General features: G+C 40.7%; 2 protein-coding genes across 3 annotated transcripts in view; one reads left to right on the forward strand and one right to left on the reverse strand.

Moving 5' to 3' along the window:
* Nucleotides 1-23,523, reverse strand: part of LOC309497428 (uncharacterized protein) — a 292,681-nt gene that overhangs the window by 127,251 nt on the left and 141,907 nt on the right. The window lies entirely within an intron of this gene.
* Nucleotides 462-23,205, forward strand: LOC309497345 (tripartite motif-containing protein 16-like). Of its 2 annotated transcripts, none has more exons than XM_082167571.1 (6): nucleotides 462-1,315; nucleotides 9,589-9,669; nucleotides 9,756-9,989; nucleotides 12,610-12,769; nucleotides 12,919-12,966; nucleotides 22,309-23,205. In XM_082167571.1, exons 1-6 carry the CDS (start codon nucleotides 578-580, stop codon nucleotides 22,830-22,832), a joined length of 1,785 nt encoding a protein of 594 aa, XP_082023697.1. In that variant the 5' UTR covers nucleotides 462-577; the 3' UTR covers nucleotides 22,833-23,205. The 2 variants fall into 2 exon arrangements, with proteins under 2 accessions (XP_082023697.1, XP_082023696.1); XM_082167570.1 differs by having other exon boundaries at nucleotides 465-1,315; nucleotides 9,574-9,669.

Below are 23,523 nucleotides of genomic sequence, written 5' to 3' on the forward strand. Positions count from 1 at the left end.
ATTGTCAATGCCTTTATACTCCAACGTCAAATGGCCTGTATGAAGAACCAGAAGCCACTGACACAAAAACAATTCAGAGAACATTTTGTTGAGGAACTTACTGTGTTGGTGCGTGCTGATGTTCCTTCATCTCCTCCATCCCACAAAGATGAGACTCGCCATTTACCAGGGAACTTTGCTTCAGACAGCACCAAAGGAAGGCGTGAGTGCAGGATTTGAAAAAAAAAAAACTGTTTTTTGTAAGACTTGTTCAACGCCATTGTGCTTGCAGCCATAGCGTGACTGCTTCGCTGTTTGGCATGACCAGCACTGACTAAACAGGACTTAGCATTTTGCCAGAGACAACAGCATTGTTGAATTTTCTGTTGCACAGATGTATTGTGTTGTATTCTGAAAACTGTGAGTATCAATAAAAACTGTTAATCTGAAAAAAGGAACTGTAATTCTGGTCACAGTTTTCAGTCCTACAGTAGAATTTTTAAGGCTGTTGTCTTGCTTCTCTGTAACTTATATTCTTCTGAGACTGATTAAACACAATTTGTGTGGGAATGCACAAGGAAACTAAAACTTAGCAGCAATGAGGCTCTTCGGGTTTAAGAATGAGGAAGCTGCTTTACAGACAAACCTGTTTTACACACGTCACTCAAACACAGAACCAGGAAAGAAAAATAACCTGAGTTTAGAGAAACAAGTGTTGTTGAGCTGTTGTGTGTTTGCGTCTTTGTCTTCATGCAGTAAAATGGCAGATGCCAGAAATTCAGTGGATCAGAATGAGTTCATGTGTTCAGTGTGTCTGGATCTTCTGAAGGATCCAGTGACCACTTCCTGTGGACACAGTTACTGTAAGATCTGTATTACAGACTGCTGGGATCAGGAAGATGAGAAGAGAGTCTACAGCTGTCCTCAGTGCAGACAGACCTTCAGTCCAAGACCTGCTTTAGCTAAAAACACCATTCTGGCTGAATTGGTGGAGAAACTGAAGAAGACTAAACTTGCTGCTGACTGTTATGCTGGAGCTGGAGATGTGCAGTGTGACGTCTGTACTGGAAGAAAACACAAAGCTGTCAAGTCCTGTCTGGTGTGTCTGAACTCTTACTGTCAGAATCACCTTGAACAACATGAGAGTTGGTTTAAAGGGAAGAGACACAATCTGACTGATGCCACTGAACGACTGCAGGAGATGATCTGCCAGAAACACGACAAGCTCCTCGAGGTTTTCTGCCGGACTGATCAGAAGTGTATATGTGTGCTGTGTATGGATGAACATACAAACCACGACACTGTATCAGCTGCAGCACAGAGGACAGAGAAACAGGTATGAACTTAAAGAGACGCATTATGCTCATTTACAGGTTTATAATGTGTTCTGCTAGAACACATGTGGCCCGTGCACTCAATAGCGTCTGTTTCAGATACCACTACAAACGGCTGTCCCCTAAAATAATAGTTAATATTATTATGGCAAAATTATATGCCATAATAGTCAACAAAGTATTTAGAAATCCATGTACATATTTAGGTTCTGAAACAGCACAACTTTAGCCTGATGAATACATCCTCTCGCTGGTCTTTCTCCAGATGAGGCAGGGCCTGGAATCTGGGGTCTAATGCAGTGCAGTGGCAGGTGATTGTATTCTGAAGTGTATCTGTCTGAAAGGTTGTTCAGTATTGCTCTCTTCATGTTGCTCAAAGTGAGGGAGTCTTCTTCATTGGAAGCCATTTTATGCTCAATCACATGCTTTAAGGGCACAATGAGAGACACAAAAGATGTTTTCTTCACACAACACTGTGGGTTGCCGTTTTGAGTGGCTCAAGAAGTCTCATGATGTCCTCCGCATCACGGATGTCAGAGATATCCAAAGTGTCGATGTAACAGACATTTCGTCGAACGTCGTTGCTCAGGAGAGTCGCTGTCACAACCGCTTGCTGTTTGAGATAGCGTTCGATTATATCCAGACTGCTGTTCCAGCGCGTAGTGATATCTATGATTAATTTGTGTGCTGGAAGCTCCGGTAGTGTTTGTTTGGCTGCGAGCGCCACTGTGGCTGTGGAGCTTCTGTAAAAGAAGGCAGCAATGCGCCTCACTCTACCTAACAAACAGCACACTCGAAGGCACACTCAAACCTGCTTGGCTGGCTAAGTTTAAAGTGTGGGCAAAACACCTGACATGGGGGGCTAGCCCAGCCTCTCTGACATCAATATCCATATTTCTTGCATTGTCCGTGACAACAGCAATTCCATGGTAAGCCTTTTGAAGCCCCCATTCACTCACGGCTGATTTTAAAACTTCAGCAATGTTAGCACTGGTGTGTGATTCAAACAGAGGGCAAGTTTGAAGAACAAAATTAACCATCTCCCACTCGCTGGATATCTTATGGGCTGTGTAATGATGCAGCGGACGAGGAGGGATCCATTTGCAGCTTTATTTAGTGTGGTCAGACAGGCAGGGTAAAACAACAGCAGACAGAACAACGGAGAGAACACAGAGAAGATCGGGGTCACAGGCAGAAGTCAGGGCAGGCAGCAAAAGGCAAAGTCCAATTAGCGATCCGGGTAAAGGCAGGCAGAGAACAATCAGGAGTCGAGATACACAGTCCAAGGTCAGTAAACGAGAACAGCAAACACAGGAATAACCGCTCAGAAATTGTACGCCGGGGCAATGCAATACTTCGCAGAGAAGTGGAGTGTGGAAGTGGCTTTTATGTGTGTGTGAATGAGGTGCAGGTGTGTGTGTAATCAGTGCAGGTGTATGAAGTAATCAGTCCAGGTAGATGCAGGATGGGAATTGTAGTCTGTGAGTGAATATGATAGTCCGGTGTGGAGTGCCCTCTGGTGGCTCTCAAGGGCACTCCAGCTGGTGACCGTTACATAGCCCCTCCCCAAAGAGCGGCTTCCAGAAGCTCAAAAACTGTCCAGGTGGGAGGTGGCCCGGAGGCGGATCCGGGGGCGGGATGGAGGGCCAGGTCCGTGGAGCGGAAGAGGACCTTGAGACTGCGGTAATACGGAAAGGGCAGAGCGGAGCAGGCTGTGCAGGCGACCAGGGCGGAGCAGGCTGTGCAGGCGACCAGGGCTGTGCAGGCGACCAGGGCGGAGCAGGCTCTGCAGGCGACCAGGGCGGAGCAGGCTGTGCAGGCGACCAGGGCGGAGCAGGCTGTGCAGGCGACCAGGGCGAAGACCCTTCGGGCAGCCACGGCGGTGAAGACCCCTCGGGCGGCCAGGGTGGAGACCCTTCAGGAGGCGACGACCCTTCGGGAGGCCAGGGTGGTGACCATGGCACAGGAACAGCCATTGGTTCAGGAACAGGAACAGACACCGGCTCAGGGACAGACACCGGCTCAGCGGGGGCCATCTTGTCCGAAGACACTGGCTCGTTGGAGACCATCTTGTCCTGAGACACTGGCTCGGTGGAGACCATCTTGTCCTGAGACACTGGCTCGGTGGTGGCCATCTTGTCCTGAGACACTGGCTTGGTGGTGGCCATCTTGTCCGAAGACACAGGCGTGGAGTCGGCCATCTTGTCCGAAGACACAGGCGTGGAGTCGGCCATCTTGTCCGAAGACACAGGCGTGGAAAGAGGAAGAGGAACAGATTCAGGCTCAGTATCAGGCTCAGGCTCAGGAACAGATTCAGTCTCGGTGGGACGAGACTCTGGATGGGCGGACGTGACGTGAGGCTCTGGCTCGGCAGGACTGACGTGAAGCTCTGGCTCGGCAGGACTGACGTGAAGCTCTGGCTCGGCAGGACTGACGTGAAGCTCTGGCTCTGGCTCGGCAGGACTGACGTGAAGCTCTGGCTCTGGCTCGGCAGGACTGACGTGAAGCTCTGGCTCTGGCTCGGCAGGACTGACGTGAAGCTCTGGCTCTGGCTCGGCAGGACTGATGTGAAGCTCTGGCTCTGCAGGACTGACGTGAAGCTCTGGCTCTGGCTCGGCAGGACTGACGTGAAGCTCTGGCTCTGGATCAGGATCAGTGCGCTCTGAGCTTGACGGGACCAGCGGCAGCGAGGGCTTTGAACTGGGTAGGACCAGCGGCGAAGAGGACTCTGAACTGGTTAGGACCAGCGGCGAAGAGGGCTTTGAACTGGACAGGACCAGCGGCTCTGAGGGCTCTGAGCTGGGCAGGACCAGCGGCGAAGAGGGCTCTGAGCTGGGCAGGACCAACGGCGAAGAGGGCTTTGAACTGGGCAGGACCAGCGACAAAGAGGGCTCTGTGCTGGGCGGCAGGACCAGCTGTGAAGGCTTTGTGCTGGGCAGGACCAGCGGTGAAGGCTTTGTGCTGGCGGGCATGACGCTTGCTGTCACAGACGCGGCGGGCATGACGCATACTGCTTTGGTCTCAGCAGATTTGGCGTGAAGTGCGGGCTCGGCTGGACTGGCGTGAAGTGCAGGCTCGACTGGACTGGCGTGAAGTGCAGGCTCGACTGGACTGGCGTGAAGTGCAGGCTCGACTGGACTGGCGTGAAGTGCAGGCTCGGCAGGAAGATACTCAGGCAGGAAGGTCTCGGTGAAACATGATTTATGCAGGATAGTCTCAGCGGGACGAGACTCCTGCACGATGGCCCTTATGGCAACACGTACAGACCACAGCGGGGAATCGGCCACACTGGATACCAGTCCTGGACGATAATAGACCGATCCGGTGACTAGCTTGATGGCTGGCGTGACGGGAACAGTCTCTGGAAACGCCCCCTCAGCAGTAGAGGGCTCTGGGAATTCTGCTAAGACGTAACGAGGCTCTAGAAGATCTGCTGAGAAGTGACAAGGCTCTGGAAGATCTGTTGAGACGTGATAAGACTCTGGTGCGGCTGCCATTACCGGCGCGGAAGTAATGGTGCATTCCTCTGCGCCTCCCACGGTGAATGCTGAACCAACAGTCAAGGCATAGTTCATAAACTGACTGAGAGATGAACGGGGACCCTCACGGATTAAACGTGATCTGAGCGGCAGATTAATGCCCTCACAAAAGAAATCTATGAGTACACAATCCGGCATATCAGAATAGTAGGCAAGATCTAAATACTCTTGGATATAATCCTCGAGTGATCGAGAGCCCTGCTTAAGGGTTAATAACATTAGTGCATTGTCCAAACCTGGCCGATATTCACAGGGAAAGCCACTGGATCCTTGTAGTGGCGAAGTATTCTGTAATGATGCAGCGGACGAGGAGGGATCCATTTGCAGCTTTATTTAGTGTGGTCAGACAGGCAGGGTAAAACAACAGCAGACAGAACAACGGAGAGAACACAGAGAAGATCGGGGTCACAGGCAGAAGTCAGGGCAGGCAGCAAAAGGCAAAGTCCAATTAGCGATCCGGGTAAAGGCAGGCAGAGAACAATCAGGAGTCGAGATACACAGTCCAAGGTCAGTAAACGAGAACAGCAAACACAGGAATAACCGCTCAGAAATTGTACGCCGGGGCAATGCAATACTTCGCAGAGAAGTGGAGTGTGGAAGTGGCTTTTATGTGTGTGTGAATGAGGTGCAGGTGTGTGTGTAATCAGTGCAGGTGTATGAAGTAATCAGTCCAGGTAGATGCAGGATGGGAATTGTAGTCTGTGAGTGAATATGATAGTCCGGTGTGGAGTGCCCTCTGGTGGCTCTCAAGGGCACTCCAGCTGGTGACCGTTACAGGCTGTGACCATAAGATAACTCTGGGTAGCCCTGGAGGTCCAGCCGTTGGTTGTAATTAACATGCTATCTGCTTTTCTTAGGGCCTCAACTACCTTAGATTTTGTTTCTCTGTAATGCGCTGGCATAACAGTCTGGCTAAAGTGGGGGCGTGATGGTATGGTGTATCTGGGCTCCAATGTGTTCACCAGTTGCCGAAATCCTTCAATTTCTACGACAGAAAATGACCTCATATCTTTCGGCAAGAATACACCGATGCACCGCGCGATCTCCGTGGCTCGTGCACTTGTCGGACCAAGTGGGGCTGCAAATCCGCCTGTAGCTTTTTACGTGCAGATGGAGCTGGTGACTGGAGCTTCTCACTGTGGTTATGGTTTAAATGCTGCATCATCTTTGTTGTGCTATTCATGTATACTAACAGTTTCTTACAGTATCTGCACAGAGTTTTCATCTTGTCTGTAACCATCTCACCGCTATCATTTTTAGCTTTTGGAAAGCCAAAATGCCGCCACACCTCCAATTTGAATGAGGATGGGGCATCTTCAATATCAACATCCACACTTGCCGCCGCCATATTTCCTACTGTTTAACGCTACAACTCGTTCGCTGCTATCGCGCCTGTAATGCGAGGTCACAGTATACAGCTTCAGTGCCCCCTGCTGTTTGAAACATGTATCGCAATTCGTTTAAAATCTCAACTGACTCGAATCGTCACATATTTTCATTGATTTTCAAATGGCTCAGAGTGAATCGTTACATCCCTAGTGTGCAGTGTAAATAAGGGATGCACAAGGAAATAAAGACAAGCAAACAATTCAGTCAAACTTACGAATTCAGCACTCCAATACAACACTAAAGTTATAATATATAAAGAAATAAAACTTATCTTTGCCACACAAAAGATTCCTGAGATTACTTGTTGATGTAAGATTTCTTTCTGGGATACCTTACACTCAAAAAAAAAATTGTGTCTAAACATAAGATTTATGTATTTGAATTGCATGTAAAATTCCCATGCATTTGGATTACATAGTTGTAACATAAACCAATCAATACTCTGAATGTGATTCATATTTTTAAGTCATATATAAATGAAACAGATAAGATTTATGTAATTGTATTAATAAACTGAATGTGATTTATATTTGTCAGTCATATGTAAATGAAACAGGTAAGATTTATGTAATAGTACACAGAAAAACGCCCATGTTAAATTAACACTGCTCAGTGTTCATATGTGTGCACACTACAGAGTTAAAGTGGTGTTGAAGTTAATGAAGTCATTAAGTGATGATTGAGCATTAATTATGAACACCTGCTGTTAACAAGCAGAATCACTGAAGGAAAGAGAAACACAAGAACTACAACTGACTTCAGACACTGCCTTAGATGAAATCAACTGAAGAGAAAAGAAGACATTAACATATATCTGCTATATCTCAGCAGAGGAGGATTAAACAACTCCACAAACAGCATTACCAGCTTCACTTATTACTAACCAGACTGACTTTATTTCATTTCCGTTTGAATGAAAACAATAGTTGTATTTTAAAGTCACCATGATGGTGGTTAGCGTTTGCTTTAGTTGGGCTCTTGACCCTTGACTCTTTAATATAAAATTTTCTCTGGCTGCTATAATTATGTGTTTATAAAACACATTTGTTGCAGCGAAAAAGCCATGAGAAAAAGAGATCAGGTGATGTTGGCTGTTTATTGATGATGATGACGACAAAGTCATCATCATGTAATTGCCTCATTCGCTGATCTTGTTCAGTGTCTAATGCTTTTTAATATTGTTTTATTCATAACAGAAGCCATTTGATTTTACAGCATGAAATCTAACAGTGTTGTTTATCAAACAATATACTTTTTTTTTTTATATAGTTAGTGCACAAAAACCTTTCATCTATGGCATTACTTAGACTCACACAGACATCAAGAAACAGCATATGAATCTCAACAATGGTGACAAAAGATACAAAAAATCCTGATGCATAATTTATTAATGCCGCAATGCATGCTGGGAGATATGGGTGAGTTTTGATTTGTGGTACCCAGCATGCACTGCAGTATGAAGCATTTCATTGATTGTCACCATTGTTGAGAGTCATACACTGATTCTTGATGTCTAAAGCCTGGTTCACACGGCAGGATAATTAGGCCGATTTTAGCCCCGATTTACCCCTTCCGACAATCTTAAGGATGCTCCGATTATCGTAAAATAATCTGATCAGATATTCCTGCCGCGTGTGGTGTGTTAAGGCTGTTCTCGTCTGCTCGGAAGGACGTCGGGACCGCTCCGATCTCAAATCGGGGATATCCAACATGTTGGATTTATTTGGCCCGATTTCTTCTCGTGTGTGGTGTCCCCCGAGCACGCAGCATGTGGACTGTGGAGTGTAGCCAATCAGAAAGCGAGGTGACGAGGCGCGAGGAAACACCGGGAAATATAATCAAAACAGCCGGCGGCATAGCGCACCAGAAAGTCCGGTGGACGTCAGAGATCATCTTTTATTTTGATAACGGTTTTTTTTGGTTAAAAACAAACTACAAACTATTGCCACTGCATCCTCTTCGTCCGCCATGATTGTTTACTCTGAAGTCACGTTTGATCTCGAGGTATTTTGCGCGATTTCCCGTCTGATCTGGGAATGCTCGGGAGTCAAATCGGTTCGTGTGTGATGTGTTGATTTTGCCGTGTGGCTGCGCACCACACACTGTACAACCAAAACTGTTAGACCCGTGATTTTTTATCACCGTGTGTGGGGGCTCTCAGGTTTGGAAAATCGGCCGACAATTTTAAAATCGTCCCGTGTGAACCAGGCTTAGGTAATAATGTAGAAGAGAAAGTTTAATGCACTAAATGTTTTTAAAATTCTTTATATTATTTGATTAACTGTTGGATCTAATGCTGTCAGGTCACACAGCTACTATAATAAATAAAACAAAATCACATAACCCCAATAATCAAAGCATTAGACACTGAAAAAGATAAGTGATTCAGGCCACAATATGATGATTACACCTTCATCAATAAACAGCCAATATCACTTGATCTCTTTTTCTCATGGCTTTTTCGCTGCAACAAATGTGTTTTATAAACACATAATTATAGCAGCCAGAGAAAATTTTATATTAAAGAGTCAAGGGTCAAGAGCCCAACTAAAGCAAACGCTAACCACCATCATGAAAATACAACTATTGTTTTCATTCAAACGGAAATGAAATAAAGTCAGTCTGGTTAGTAATAAGTGAAGGTGGTAATGCTGTTTGTGGAGTTGTTTAATCCTCCTCTGCTGAGATCTTCACAGATTTAATGTCTTCTTTTCTCTTCAGTTGATTTCATCTAAGGCTGTGTCTGAAGTCAGTTGTAGTTCTTGTGTTTCTCTTTCCTTCAGTGATTCTGCTTGTTAACAGCAGGTGTTCATAATTAATGCTCAATCATCACTTAATTATCTCATTAACTTCAACACCGCTTTAACTCTGTAGTGTGCACACATATGAACACTGAGCAGTGTTAATTTAACATGGGCGTTTTTCTGTGTACTATTACATAAATCTTACCTGTTTCATTTACATACGACTGACAAATATAAATCACATTCAGTTTATTAATACAATTACATACATCTTATCTGTTTCATTTATATATGACTTAAAAATATGAATCACATTCAGAGTATTGATTGGTTTATGTTACAACTATGTAATCCAAATGCATGGGAATTTTACATGCAATTCAAATACATAAATCTTATGTTTAGACACAAATTTTTTTTTGAGTGTACTGTCTCAAGTCCGCACAAGTCGCCTCTCAATGTATCCTCCATAAAAGGGGCAGATCAAAAACACATCCGTGGATTTGTACCGCACTTTGCTAGATGTGAACTCATATCTGTTTACCTAATGATTTCTGTGATGTTTCCTGTCATTGGTTTGTCCTTTAGCACCAGCTGAAGGAGACGCAGAGGTCGTTCCAGCAGAGGATCCAGCAGAGAGAGAAAGATCTTCAGCAGCTGAGAGAGGCTGTGGCGTCTCATAAGGTGAGTCTGGAGAAGAAGAGAAGTTTGAGACGTCTCAGTCAGGACTCTCTGAAGCCACTGTGTGATTGTGATGTGTGTCCTAACAGCGCTCAGCACAGACAACAGTGGAGGACAGTGAGAGGATCTTCACTGAGCTCATCCGCTCCATTGAGAGAAGCCGCTCTGAGGCGACACAGCGGATCAGAGATCAGGAAAAGACTGCAGTGAGTCGAGCTGAAGAACGACTGGAGCGACTGGAGCAGGAGATCAATGATCTGAGGAGGAGAGACGCTGAGCTGGAGCAGCTTTCACACACACAGGATCACATCCATTTCCTGCAGGTAACAGAGATCTAGAAGAACAGGATCATAGTGGACTTGACTGAGCCATCGACTGAAGTGTTGATCTGTGTGTTCGGTTATTATATCATCATCAGTCAGACTCTCATCTGATCTTCTTCTTTTGAAAGAGATGCACTTAGAGATGCACTCTGGAAATCTCTTAGGACACATTTTTCTGAAAGATGTATTGAGCTTCCAGACAGCAACCGTTTAAAACTACACTAATATTTAAACTTTTTTTAGTTTCAGTTTCACTAATCAGGATTTCCCATCATCTCTTTACTTATCTTTTTACAATCTTTGACTTGTGCTACAAATTTTGAGTAACGTTTACCTAAATGAGATAATCTTCAAACCTGCTGAAACCTTTTATAAGCATTTTCATTAACACATTAATGAATTTGACAGTAAGGTCCTCAATCAGGAATTGAGGTTGTATATTAGCGATGCTACAGCTTATTTAAACCTCAAAACCTGGGATCGTGTCCTAAGACAGGGTTTCTGCACACTTTTTAAAGTCAAATTTAAGGCCTTTTTAAGACCTGAAGAAATCAAAATTAATACCATGCATTAGGGTGTGCAACATTGACTAAATATGTCTCGATATTTTCAAAGTTTTGTGGATAATAATTAGATAATATTTTACTGATTGTGTTTTTGTGCTTGCATGGTGCCATGGCTGGTTTAAGCCTGTTGTTGACAGATGACTGACGAAGATATTCATATTTTTCATATTCTATGCAGTGGTCAGTTCACAAAAGTGACAGAACTTAACATTTTTTTCTTAGGGGTAATATTTGCCACCTTAAATTGATTTCCAGGGGCATTTTCACCTATATACGAACATTTGTATATGTATGCATCACCTTTTATGTCAAATTCTAACATTCAAATTAAATTCTATTAGAATAATTACACAATACCACTGTTACCAGTCAAATTAAATCATTAAATCAAAATCCATCTTTGCAGTGCTGAGGAGACACAGATATGGCATCAGATCTGGCATTAATATATTTACACTGCATTTACAATTGCATAAATAAAGCTATGAGATTCTTTTTTTAAATTATTATTCAATATTTAAATATGAACTGATTTCTAATTTGAACGTTGTAATCTTTAAATGTGAAACTAAAACTGCCAGTAGGTGGCGGCAAGTCACTGTCTTAATAAGTGAGTTGAGGTCATTCATTCAACCGATACATTCAAACGGCTGATTCATTCGGGAAAGAAGTAAGTGATTGTTCATTAAATCATTAAATTTATTCGTTCAAAACGCGGATTACAGTCAAAAAAATCAGCTCTGTCTGTTGCATTTAGACTCTGCTGTGGTTTCATTTTGAAATTCTCGTCTGTGAAATAAAGGGAAAACAAACAATGTTGACAATATTGTTAATTATTTGTTTATTAATTAATTTATTGTTAATTTAACTGTTATATAAAATAAATATCACATTTGTAATTGTGCACGGAAACAGCACTCTTGCTGATGTGATATTGTAGGCCTATGATAACAACATAATGTGATATAAATATAAGACAAAAACTCATTTGGGAACATACCTATAACCGTACACATCAAGCAGTGAAAGCACGAGAGACAAAAGCGATGTCAGCTCACAGTGCTTCGTACACGCTAAAACAAAGATTACAATATCATAATAGACAATACACATCGCACACCACTACGCACATAAAGAATGAACTTAGAATTTAACTGACATTTACTTTACTTCACTTGCTTCTCCGTCTCTCCTCCTGTTTCGCGTGCAGGAGACAGACGTAATGCTGCCGCAAATGTGACGTGAAATGTCACGTGAACAAGCAAATCCACAAAGAAAGAATAATAAATAAAAAAGTACACTCATTTGGAAAACATTTAGATATGTTTAAGTCAAATTGCCATAGAAAATGTAAGACCTTTCAAAAGTAATAATAAGACTTTTTATGACTCTTTATGGCCTTACATTTAAAAAATCTAATTTAAGACTCTGTAAGGATCCGCTGAAACCCTGCTAAGAGTCTTATAAAAAGTTATAAATAGTGTTCAATCTACTCGTTGGCCTTTGAAATGCTTTTCCTGATCAAATCTACTCAACGAAGTTCACAATGTAATTTTGGGAGGGGTGAATCCATCTAATCTTTCAGTTAACTGCCAGAGCATATAAGCAACCACTTGATCAGCTTGCTCTGGCATCAGCTGTTTTGGCATCCCCCCACCTCCCCAACTCCACCAACATAATTTAGGCACCTTCCTACCATACTCATCATCCAAGCATTAGTGGTCCCACTGTGGGGTATATAACTTATAGCTTAAAGATTACATGGGCAAACCAACTTGTGAATTGCCAGATGTTTGATCATCCAAGTGTTTTCCTAGAAAGTTCACATAAGTGAAAACGTAAGTTCACATAAGTTTCCATGTGTAAGTGGAAAACGTTAGAACTTGTAGCTCTAACATGATAAAATGAATATGAGAAGAATGAAGCTGATGCTATGAAAGTGCTGGATTGAGGAGAGTTACTAAAGATCAACAAGAGCCGCACAAATCTGACAGTGGTGCAAACAATTGACGAAATGTGGAGGTGATGAGATATTTTATTTCTGTTTTCTGTAGAGTTTCCAGTCTCTCTCAGCTCCTCCTGAATCAACAGACGTAAATGACAATCCCTTCAGTTCTCTCTCCTCTTTTGATGGCGTGAGAGAATCTGTCCGTCAGCTGAGAGACAAACTGGAGGATTTCTGCAAAGAGGAGCTGAAGAAGATCTCTGACAGAGGTAAAGTCCTGGAAATTCTGCTCTCAGAAATTATCCTTCATCATCTCATATCATGTAGAAGATCATATTAGAAATGTCTTAGAACGGATGCAGGGATCATTTTCTCTTGACATGATAATCACACTCTTCATGTCTGTTGATTTCCACAGTCAATTTGACCAACATTGTTCCCAGAACCAGGGACGACTTCCTAAAATGTAAGTCACCAAGAAAACAAGCAGAGAAACTCAATGAGTGTCTTCATGCTCTTCCTGTAGAAGGTAAAAGAAAACATGACTGAAGAGACAGAGGTGGGATGGGGTGGGGTCTTAAGGTGTTTTTGGGTGGCGTTTATTTGTAGATTTACAAGATGAAACTTGCAATTACTTACAAAAGAAAAACAAAAAAGTTGGGTGTTTCAAAAATAGAACGTTAACTGTCTGTGTATTGTGTGACCTGACAGTTTACTCCAATGTGGCAATAGACGGTTCAGACACAATATAACACAATTTGTTTTTTTCGTGTTGTTGTTTTCTGTTGGAAAGATTAATATGAATGCCTCTTGTTTGTTGATTGGCTGCAGTTTGTGATAATTTACGTAATTAAGGTTTCAGTGCCAAATTTCTAAAATGTTTATCTAACACTTTCTATTCACGTGGCTTTTTTGATCTTTGTTAAACTAATGATAATGATATTTAAACTATCCAGTCAAATCTGTTATGTGGCAATCAATGACATGCCTTTTAAATGATATATAGGTGAATAATAATAATAATAATATAAACCAAATTATATATTATAAATAAACATATATAATATACACCACCGATCAAAAATTTGGGGTCGTTAAGGTTGTTAGGTGCTATTTGATATTTGCCTAAACGGGAGTATAACATTAAAAGAAGTGTCTGTGTATCTCAAAATGATGGTAGGGCAATGAAAAAAAGGATATAGGCAAAGCTCCACTCAAAAAAATAAATAAAAAATTCCGAAGTGTACAGTGTCAAATACAAAATATTTAAAATATTTACAAAGGAAGAAATAACGATACAATAACAAGGTGGGAAGGTAGGGCTCCAGACTGCGACCAAATGGAGCGAACGAAACTCATTTGTGCTTCACGGACCGTTTATTAGTTTGCACCAATAATAGATAGCGCAGCAGTGTGCCGCGAGCTACTCATTTGTTGTGGGCCGATCTCGATCACACGACACGTTTACCCCACAGCGCTGGGAGATCCAGTGAAGAAATCCATTGAATTCACCATAGAAATTAATAACATCGCTGCGAGATCCAGTGAGTATTCAGATTTGGCGCAGAGTTCTCTGTTATAAACCATAGATATCAGATGAAACAGGAAGCTAAGGCGGAACATATCGAATGCAGGGTTCTTGCAGGTTTCAGGCAGTCAAATTTAAGACCTTTTTAAGACATTTTAAGACCATAAAGTTTGAAATTTAAGACCTACCAAAAAAAAAAAATCAAATCAAAGAATTCATTTTATTTCAATGAATTAAGTAATTGAAAAAACATTAAATTAATTTACAGATAAAACAATCACATTAGTAACCTTCCACACCCAACAACGTGTCAGAATCAGAATCAGATATATTATTTTTTTTATAGAAAATTGTACTATGCATATTATACTGTAAAAAACACATAATTAGTTGATTTTAGTTGATCATAGTTGATCATAACTAGAGATGAAATGGCATGAACATTTCATTTCAATGATTATAGTGACAAAAATGACCACGGTTATCACAGAATCCTGTTCAAAAAGTATATTACTACACAATGTCGAAAACCAGCAAATAACAAATAAAATTAGCATCAATATGCACTTTTTGTTTACATAAAAATTTAAATAATACCATTACAAATGATAGCCAGATTTTAAAAATGTCTTGCAACATGTTATATACTAACATGTACAAGTTCAAATAAAGTTTAGACAAAAAAGTTTTTTTATAAAAAGATAAACCTCACATATTTCAGACTTTAAATAATTTTTTATAAAAAGATAAATTACTGACATTTACAATGCACTTTAGCTTATCTTTTATAATTAATAGTAAAATTCGGTCGGATTTTCCCGTGGCGTCTGTCGTTGCTATGCAACCAAGCACTGCGCTCTACACAATGATAAAGAAGTTTTAGTGGCTAATGGATTTCCACCGGCGAGAAACGCTTGCTGTAGCTCTGCTTCAAGATTTATTTACGGAGAAGAGAAAAACACCCGTAGTGTTTGGGTGCACCCGCATCCTTCCAGTTGAGTGAGCTTTCAATGTTGTTACGGAAAGGGGCGAAGCTGATTGGTTGGTTCTTGTCACATGACCTGCGGTGCGTTTGCGGCATTCTGAAGAGTTGAGATTTTTTTTATCTCGCTGCGCCTGGAAAAAAACGAGTGCGTCGCTTCAATTATGAGCGATTATCAATCCTTCGATTATCAATCCTACATTTGAACGAACTTGAGCGCGCAAAAGATGCGATATGTGAACGCCTGTTGGCGAGACCTTTTTTAGACCTGACTAAATGAAATTTAAGACCACGGATGAAAATTTGGCCGTTTTTAAGACATTTTAAGGCCTTAAATTTAAAGTTCAGAATTTTAGACTTTTTAAGACCCCGCGGGAACCCTGTGAATGGCTCCTCCCCCTTTCCAAATAGCCATTAGCGTTTAGTTTACCTCACAGACTGCAAGTCCTACTTGACTGCACCAAAGCGAATACTAGCACTGATGATACGTTGGATTCAATAGTAGAGATGTGAATAGCCATTTCATTTTTAACCAACGTACAGTTTGAAAACAGAATAAAACTCGAGCAAGCAAATACACATCTCCAACCAGTGGCTGATTTTGTTTTAAAAAGGGGGTGGGACAGGTGTGTGGGGTGTGGGGGGAGGAGGTTGCTAAACAATGCTAAATCAGATATATGTACAATATATGTGTGCAAAAACAATTTTCAAAAAAAATAACATGATAATGTCCAGAAATCAATTTCAGTAGTACATTGGGTTTAATTTGTGTGCTTTAATGGTCTAGTGGTAGAACTTTTGCCAAGCATGTCAGAGGTTCTGGGTTCTTCTAATCCGCACTCGTATAGTTTTTTTTCTCATCAAAACTGAATAGGTTTATCAGTGGTTGTATATCAAATAGGGACACGTTTGTGTGTTTTGTTTTGTGATTTCGCTGGAACGAATAGATTGTCTCCGCAACTGCATTAAGTGTTTAGTGAAGTCTAGTGAAGACTGTATCCATGCAACTGATAGCAGCGACATTGAGCACTTAGCAGCTTGATTTAAAAAACAACACATTTCAGCGCTAGAATGCCTCTTATTTAACAAACGAGCGATGCCCTGCTAGTTAACTGGAGATTTCTTTGTATTAGGTACATCTGTGCCGTGAGATGTTTCAAAAAGTGGTCGGAACATAATCGACCCTGGCAAAAACCCATATTGCTCAGTGATGTGTCAACAGTCGCTTTGGCCAGGTGGTATTTATAGCACAGGAGACGGGATGCTTTAGATTCTAGAGCATTTGATTGGACAGGAGATGTGATGAGAAGCTGAAGTCTGAGGTGATGTCATAAAAATCTGTGATCCATTTTAGCGGAAGTGAGGGACTGTACATTTTTAATGCTTGTATCTCCTAAAAGCGAATTTTGTCATTGTTTCGAAACACACCAGCTTGTTTTTAACTTTAAGGCTAACATATTCATACTAAAAGCTAAAAAACTTACATTTTGATTTCAGGGGGCCTAAGTCTATTTAATAGCACAGCATTTGTCAGTAATACAGTCAAAATGGTGGAAAATGTGAAATAACTGCATTGATTTAAGGTGTACCTCTAAATTGTTTGCTTGTGCTCCTAAAAATGTTCAGTTAGGAGCTAAAGTGCTCCTAGTAAAAACAATTAGTCTTGAGCCCTGGAAGGAAATAAATAAATAAAACAAAACGTAACTAAGTTTTACCAACTAAATAAACTATCTTGTTTGCTAAGCCCTCATGTTTGGCATGTGTCTTTGTCAAGTATTGTTTCCCTGTAACCACTGGTGGTATGGTTTGTCCGTGTCCGTGTCCATGTCTGTAGTTTCATGCCACGCCACGCCTTTGTTTTATGTTTGATCATATTTTGAATAAAGCTGCACTTGGTTTCTTCAAACTTGCCTGGGGTGGACATTCATGACACATGCATTGTAACAAAGGTTTATTTGTTTTTGAAAGAAGTCTCTTCTGCTCACGAGGCTGGATTTATTTGATTCAAAATACAGTAAAAACAGGAATATTGGAAATATCCCTATGATTTTAAAGAGCCATGTTCTATTTGAATATATTTTAAAATGTAAAATAAAAATGTGGAATGTGTGGAGGTGTTTTTTATCTGAAGAAGCAGTCGAGCAACAGGAGAGGACATCAGCTTGAGAGTGTTTACTTTTCTCATTATATTTTAGCGCAGTTCTTCGTTGCTGGGAAACTTTGTTTTGTTTACTGTGGTAAAACGCTTGCTGAAGTCGCGTTTGTTTGTTTGTTTGTTTGTTTGTTTGTTTGTTGTGCATCTCGCGTGGCTTTTGAGTTTCGCTTTGCTAAGTAGTAGGGCGTGTCCAAAGCAAGTTAAGGTACTTATTCTACTGTGTTTGCTACTACTTGTTTGAAGAAGCAGTCGAGCAACAGGAGAGGACATCAGCTTGTTAGTGTTTACTTTTCTCATTAGATTTTAGCGCGGTTCTTCGTTGCTGGGAAACGTTTTATTTACTGTTTACTGAAGTTTTGTTTGTTTTTGTTGTGTATCTCGCATGGCTTTTGAGTTTCGCTTTGCTAAGTAGTAGGCAGTGACCTGCTGTATTCAATAACGGGGTATTAGGCGTGTATATAATTGGTTAGTGCACCGCAGCAGCCCTTGTGTGAAGCCCTCATTGTGTGAAGACCGAAGAGTGTAAAGACCAGGGACTGGACCTGCGCAACTCCACCGAGCAAAGACACAGACAAGGCACTTGAGTACTGCTTTTTTCCCCCCTTTCTTTCCTTTCTGTACAGCGTGTTCTCATTTGTTTGTTTTAGTGATCTGTATTCACTATGTGCTTTTAAATATCTTCTATTACTGCTAACACTCATAAATTGCCCCTATGTCCTCTACTACTTTACTCTCTATTCCAATTGGTCTCTTGAACTGTCAGTCTGCTGTAAACAAAGTAGACTTTATTTCATCTATTTCTACTCATTCAAGTCTCAACCTCATGGCCCTAACTGAGACCTGGATAAAACCTGAGGACACTGCTTTTTCCCACACCCCTCACCCAACTGGGAGGGGTGGAGGTACTGGTCTACTTATCTCAAATGAATGGAAATTTTATCCTTTACCATCTCTACCTACCTGGATTTGAATCAAACGCAATTACTATTACTCACCCTACTAAAATCCACCTTGTAGTTGTTCCACCTTGTAGTTGTTTATCGTCCCCCAGGTCAACTGGGTAACTTCTTAGAGGAGTTAGATGTGTTACTCTCAAACCACCCTGAGGACGGTACTCCTCTGGTACTCGGTGACTTCAACATCCACCTTGATAAAACCCAGGCTGTTACTCCACTGCACACCTCAGACCACTTCATCACTTTTAACCTCAAACTGACTCCTGACACAACACACACTCCTCCACAGGTCACCTTTCAGTGTACGCTCACTCTCTCCCTCTCACCTATCCTCTATGGTTTCATCCTCACTTCCTTCACCCGCTCAGTTTTCAGCACTGGACACTAACAGTGCTACTGACACTCTTTGCTCCACTCTAACATCTTGTTTAGACAACTTTTGCCCCCTTTCATGCAGACCAGCCCGCGCTACCCCATCTGCCCCCAAATCAAAAAATGCTACTGACCTTAGTTTGTATAAATCTCTCCTCTCGTTCTTCTCTGCAAATGTCTCCACTGTTAAAACGACATTTTACCACAACAAACTTACAAACCCCTTTCCCCTTCCTCCCTTCCTCATCTACTCTTACAGCATTCAACATTCTTCATAAACAAAACAACAACCATCAGCAGCCAATTCTCCTCACCACAAACTGACAAACACATCATAACAAATACACACTCTCTCTCCTTCCTCTCTCCAATCTCGGAGGCAGAAATTTACAAACTTATCCTTTCCAATCATCCTACTACCTGTCCACTTGATCCAATCCTCACTCACCTCCTCCAGGGCATTTCTTCCTCAGTTACACCTGCACTTACTCACATTATTAACACCTCTCTTCACACTGGTACCGTTCCCACAGCATTTAAGCAGGCTCGGGTAACCCCACTGCTTAACCTGTTAAGCTGCAACGCCACTTTTGAAAAATCCCCAGAAATGACATACACAAACTGAAACAGATACAGTTCATGAACCCTTTGCACTAAAAGCACAAGTATGATCTCATTTGAAAGCTGACACCTGGTAGTTTATTGTAAATGTAGAATTAATTATTGTCATAATGAAAATTTTTTTTTTTAAATAGCTTCAAAGTTTTGTAAAGTTATTAGAAATTTATTTTTATTAAACATATTCATGAAAATAAAATTGAAGTGGGCCCTGGAGCAATCTAGAAATGCACTGCAGCTAAAGCCATATGTGTGACCATGTTATATTTAAAATCTGAAAATGATAAGTCTAAAACTCTGTATTTGGTTAAATGTTTTTCAAGATCATGTCAAATTACTTTATTTTGATTAGACTCTAAAAATGCTACTGATGTTTAGTCATCATCTAAGTCATCTATTCAGTCTATTATTGTCTCTATTGTTTTGTGGTGCAAACGAGCCCCATTCAGTCTCAGTCTCCCCAGTACACATTCACACACCTCTCCAGCCTGGTTATGGATCTAAATATGCATATCTTTTGTCTGCATTATAGTTACTAACGACTGGCTATTCACAGGCTATTCATAGGGTTTCAATCCCTAATTTATTTTATCAAAGTTCTCACTTATATTTGAAACTGTATCAAATGCACTAAAACATTTCAGAAAAGCATTACTATTTAGAAAAAAACCCCATAAAAGAATAACTTCTAGGTGACAGGTGCACCTGAGCTAGCTAGCATGTTAGCTTAGCACACCATCAATACACGACCATTTATGAGATTAAAACTATGTTTGTGCTTCAAACTTATTTTATAACGCAAGTCGATTGTTTTAAATAATCTTCTGTGATCTAATTTGGCTTCAGATAAAAAAAAATCAGAAAGAAAATATATTATTTATAGTATGCACGATGATAAAGTCTATATCGATTAGCATTACATTATAAATATAATCTATTATTATAAAAATACCTGGCATTGCTTGAAGAACACTCAAATATCAAATATCATTTGCAATCATGTTTATTGTCTTCAAAACGTCTGTATCTGCATATTACAGCGATCTCTGTGTTAGCTTTGTGTGTAGCTGCTATCAGTGACGTCCTTGAAGGTCACATGATTATGTCTCTTCTTCATGTTCCATATATGGAGTATTTTTGTGCATATAGCGCCCTCAGGCTATAGGTATGAATTGAAAACACAGCACATCTCAGTAAGAAGCGCTCATAATGATTACATCGACGCATTTGGGTATAAATTCAATAAATATTATTCCTGTCTATAGAAATATGATGTGAATCTATGAGAATATATCAATATTTCTCCAAGTCTGCACATTTTTGAGCTAAAAGCCCTGAGGGACGTTGTTTTGTGAATCGCTGTCATGACAACAGCACGGAGTTTTTTTTTCTGAATGGACCAGCTGACGGTCATAATTCATATTAAAGGTATCAACGCATTTTTCCATTTCATAACTCCTGACACAAAATAAGACATAACTGTCACTATAAGTTTCTCAGAATACAATAGTTGTCAAATACTGAAACTTGAGTCTTATATCTTTTTAATGATGTATAGTTTGTCAAGGTAAAACATTTAATCTGATAGTAACTTTGAACTAAATAAATAAAAAAACGCTTCAGTGCGCCGACGCACTGGTGAGGGTTAACAGGTTAAGAAACCCACATCGGTGCTTGGACCACTTCTCTTCTCCATCTACATGTCATCACTAGGATCTGTCATTCAGAAACATGGCTTTTCCTATCACTGCTATGCTGATGACACACAGCTCTACCTCTCATTCCAGCCGAATGATCCGACGGTAGCTGCTCGCATCTCAGCCTGTCTGACAGACATTTCTTGCTGGATGAAGGACCATCACCTTCAACTTAACCTTGCTAAGACAGAGCTGCTTGTGGTCTCGGCCATCCCAACACTTCAGCACAACTTCTCCATTCAGCTGGGTTCGTCAACCATAACTCCTTACAGGACAGCTAGGAATCTTGGAGTTGTGATTGATGATCAGCTAAGCTTCACAGACCCATATTTCTACAACGGCCTGGTCCTGCAGATTTGCTTTATACAACATCAGGAAGCTCAGACCCTTCCTATCAGAGCAGGCCACACAACTCCTTGTCCAAAGCTCTTGTTCTCTCCAGACTGGACTATTGTAATGCTCTCTTAGCGGGCCTTCCGGCATGTACTATCAAGCCTTTGCAACTGATCCAGAATGCAGCAGCGAGGGTGGTCTTCAACAAGCTGAAGAAAGCCCACGTCACACCACTCTTCATCAGTTTGCAGTTTGCAAATCTCAATTTGTGAGATCTCCATTTTCAAAAAATGTCTAAAGACACTTTTTCGCCAGCACCTGCCCAATTAATAGTAGCACCTGCCTATTCTATTCTTTGTTTTTTTGTTTTTAACTGTACTAGACTTACTGAGACTTGTTACAGCACTTGTATACTGTTGCCCTCTTGCTGGTCTTATTGCTTCTATTGTTCTCCTCAGTTGTAAGTCGCTTTGGATAAAATGTTTTGATGAACAGAAAGATTGAAATTAAAATGAAAAATAGAAATGTGGGTTATTTTAAATGATTTAAAATATGGAAATCCAAAAAGGTCTGCACTTTAAAAATACTTTTATTAGGTTCAAGCAGGAGATAAAAAAAAACATTTCAGCTGTTTGCCTTCGTCAGTTAAAATAGAAATGTTTTTTAACATAATCTCTTTACTGTCTTAAAAAAAAGTCATAATTTGCACATTTAAAAAGTGGGACAGAGAGCATAACTATATCATACTTACTAAAATCCCCCCCAAAAAAGAAAAAAAGAAAAATTTGAAATGGACTCGAGACTTTGGGTCTAAAAACTAATTGATAAATATGATTATTTTTAAAAACATTTATCCAAGATTTAGAGATAAAATCACAGTAGTAAAAAAGCTTCAGGAAAGTAAGAACAAACTAATTCCGCTGTGGATTTATCCTAAACAGGATTTTGTCTCAAGTCTCTTTAACCTTAAGGCAACAGAGAGCAATTTAAAGAAAGCTCAAGATGGCTCTGAAAATCACAAACAATAGGCCTAAATGCTTAAAAAAACGTTGTCAATCAAATTACAAATAAGGTAATCATCCATGTAAGGGACTTGGATGATGGATAATCATGATTTGCACATGATATCAGTCAGATGATTCATCTGATGTGTTTTCTCTCCATCAGATTCCCATCAGCTCACTCTGGATCAGAACACGGCACATAAACACCTCCATCTGTCTGAGAGGAACAGAGTGATTACTGTCACTGTCACAGAGCTTCAGCCGTATCCTGATCATCCAGACAGATTTGATCATTGGTCTCAGGTTTTGTGTAAAGAGAGTGTGTGTGGACGCTGTTACTGGGAGATTGAGTGGAGTGGAAAATTTGTGTATATATCAGTGTCATATAAGAGCATCAGCAGGAAGGGATCGGGTAATGAGTGTTTGTTTGGATATAATGATCAGTCCTGGAGTTTGATCTGCTCTCCCTCCAGATACTCATTCAAACACAATAACATCCAGACTAAATTCCCTGTAGAGTCCATCAGTAGTAGAATAGGAGTGTATGTGGATCACAGTGCAGGAACTCTGTCCTTCTACAGCGTCTCTGACACAATGAGCCTCATCCACACAGTCCAGACCACATTCACTCAGCCACTCTACCCTGGGTTTTGGGTTGGCTGTAAATCATCAGTGAAACTGTGTTGATGAATCAGAACAGTCTGTAGAGAGATTCTACCCATAATGCTTTGAGCTGCATGATAAATCAGTAACAGTTAGGTGTAATAAAGTCTCTTATTTTCTCTTCATTATATTGATACTAAAGCTGAACTTCTGTCAGTGAAATAACATGTTAGAATAAATGTGTTTAATGAATCCGCATATAGACCGTAAGATCAGTGTGTGTTTGTGAGTCACGATGAGTGACGATGTGTATTTGTGCTTTTCTCAAGCTCTAATTGTGTTGATGGAAATCAGTCATTCAGTGACAGTGATAGTGTCACCTAGATCATTTTTATTATTACTATCAAAATTACCATTAAATAAAATGTATCATTCAATAAAAAATGCAAGAATTGGATTTACAGACCTGATTGTTGTTATTGTTCAAATGTCTTGTATCTTGAAGTAAGATTTTGGTCATATTGCCTATTCCACAATAACACATAATCTGAACTGTGCTTTATTAATTCATACATCGTTTTTAACATGTATTTTTAACTTGTAATATTGCTTCATATAATTTAATCATCACAATATATCTGTTATTATCAAATTTTGTCTGTCACATTGATCTGACTAGCTTTAATCTAAATCTTGCACAAAACGCTAGCTTTTCGCTAGCCAGTTAATCTGCCACCCGTGCTTGCCGTCTTTTTTTTCTCTCACGCCATTTACG

Source organism: Leuciscus leuciscus (assembly GCF_965113295.1).
Source record: "Leuciscus leuciscus genome assembly, chromosome: 4".
In the NCBI taxonomy this organism is placed as follows: domain Eukaryota; kingdom Metazoa; phylum Chordata; class Actinopteri; order Cypriniformes; family Leuciscidae; genus Leuciscus; species Leuciscus leuciscus.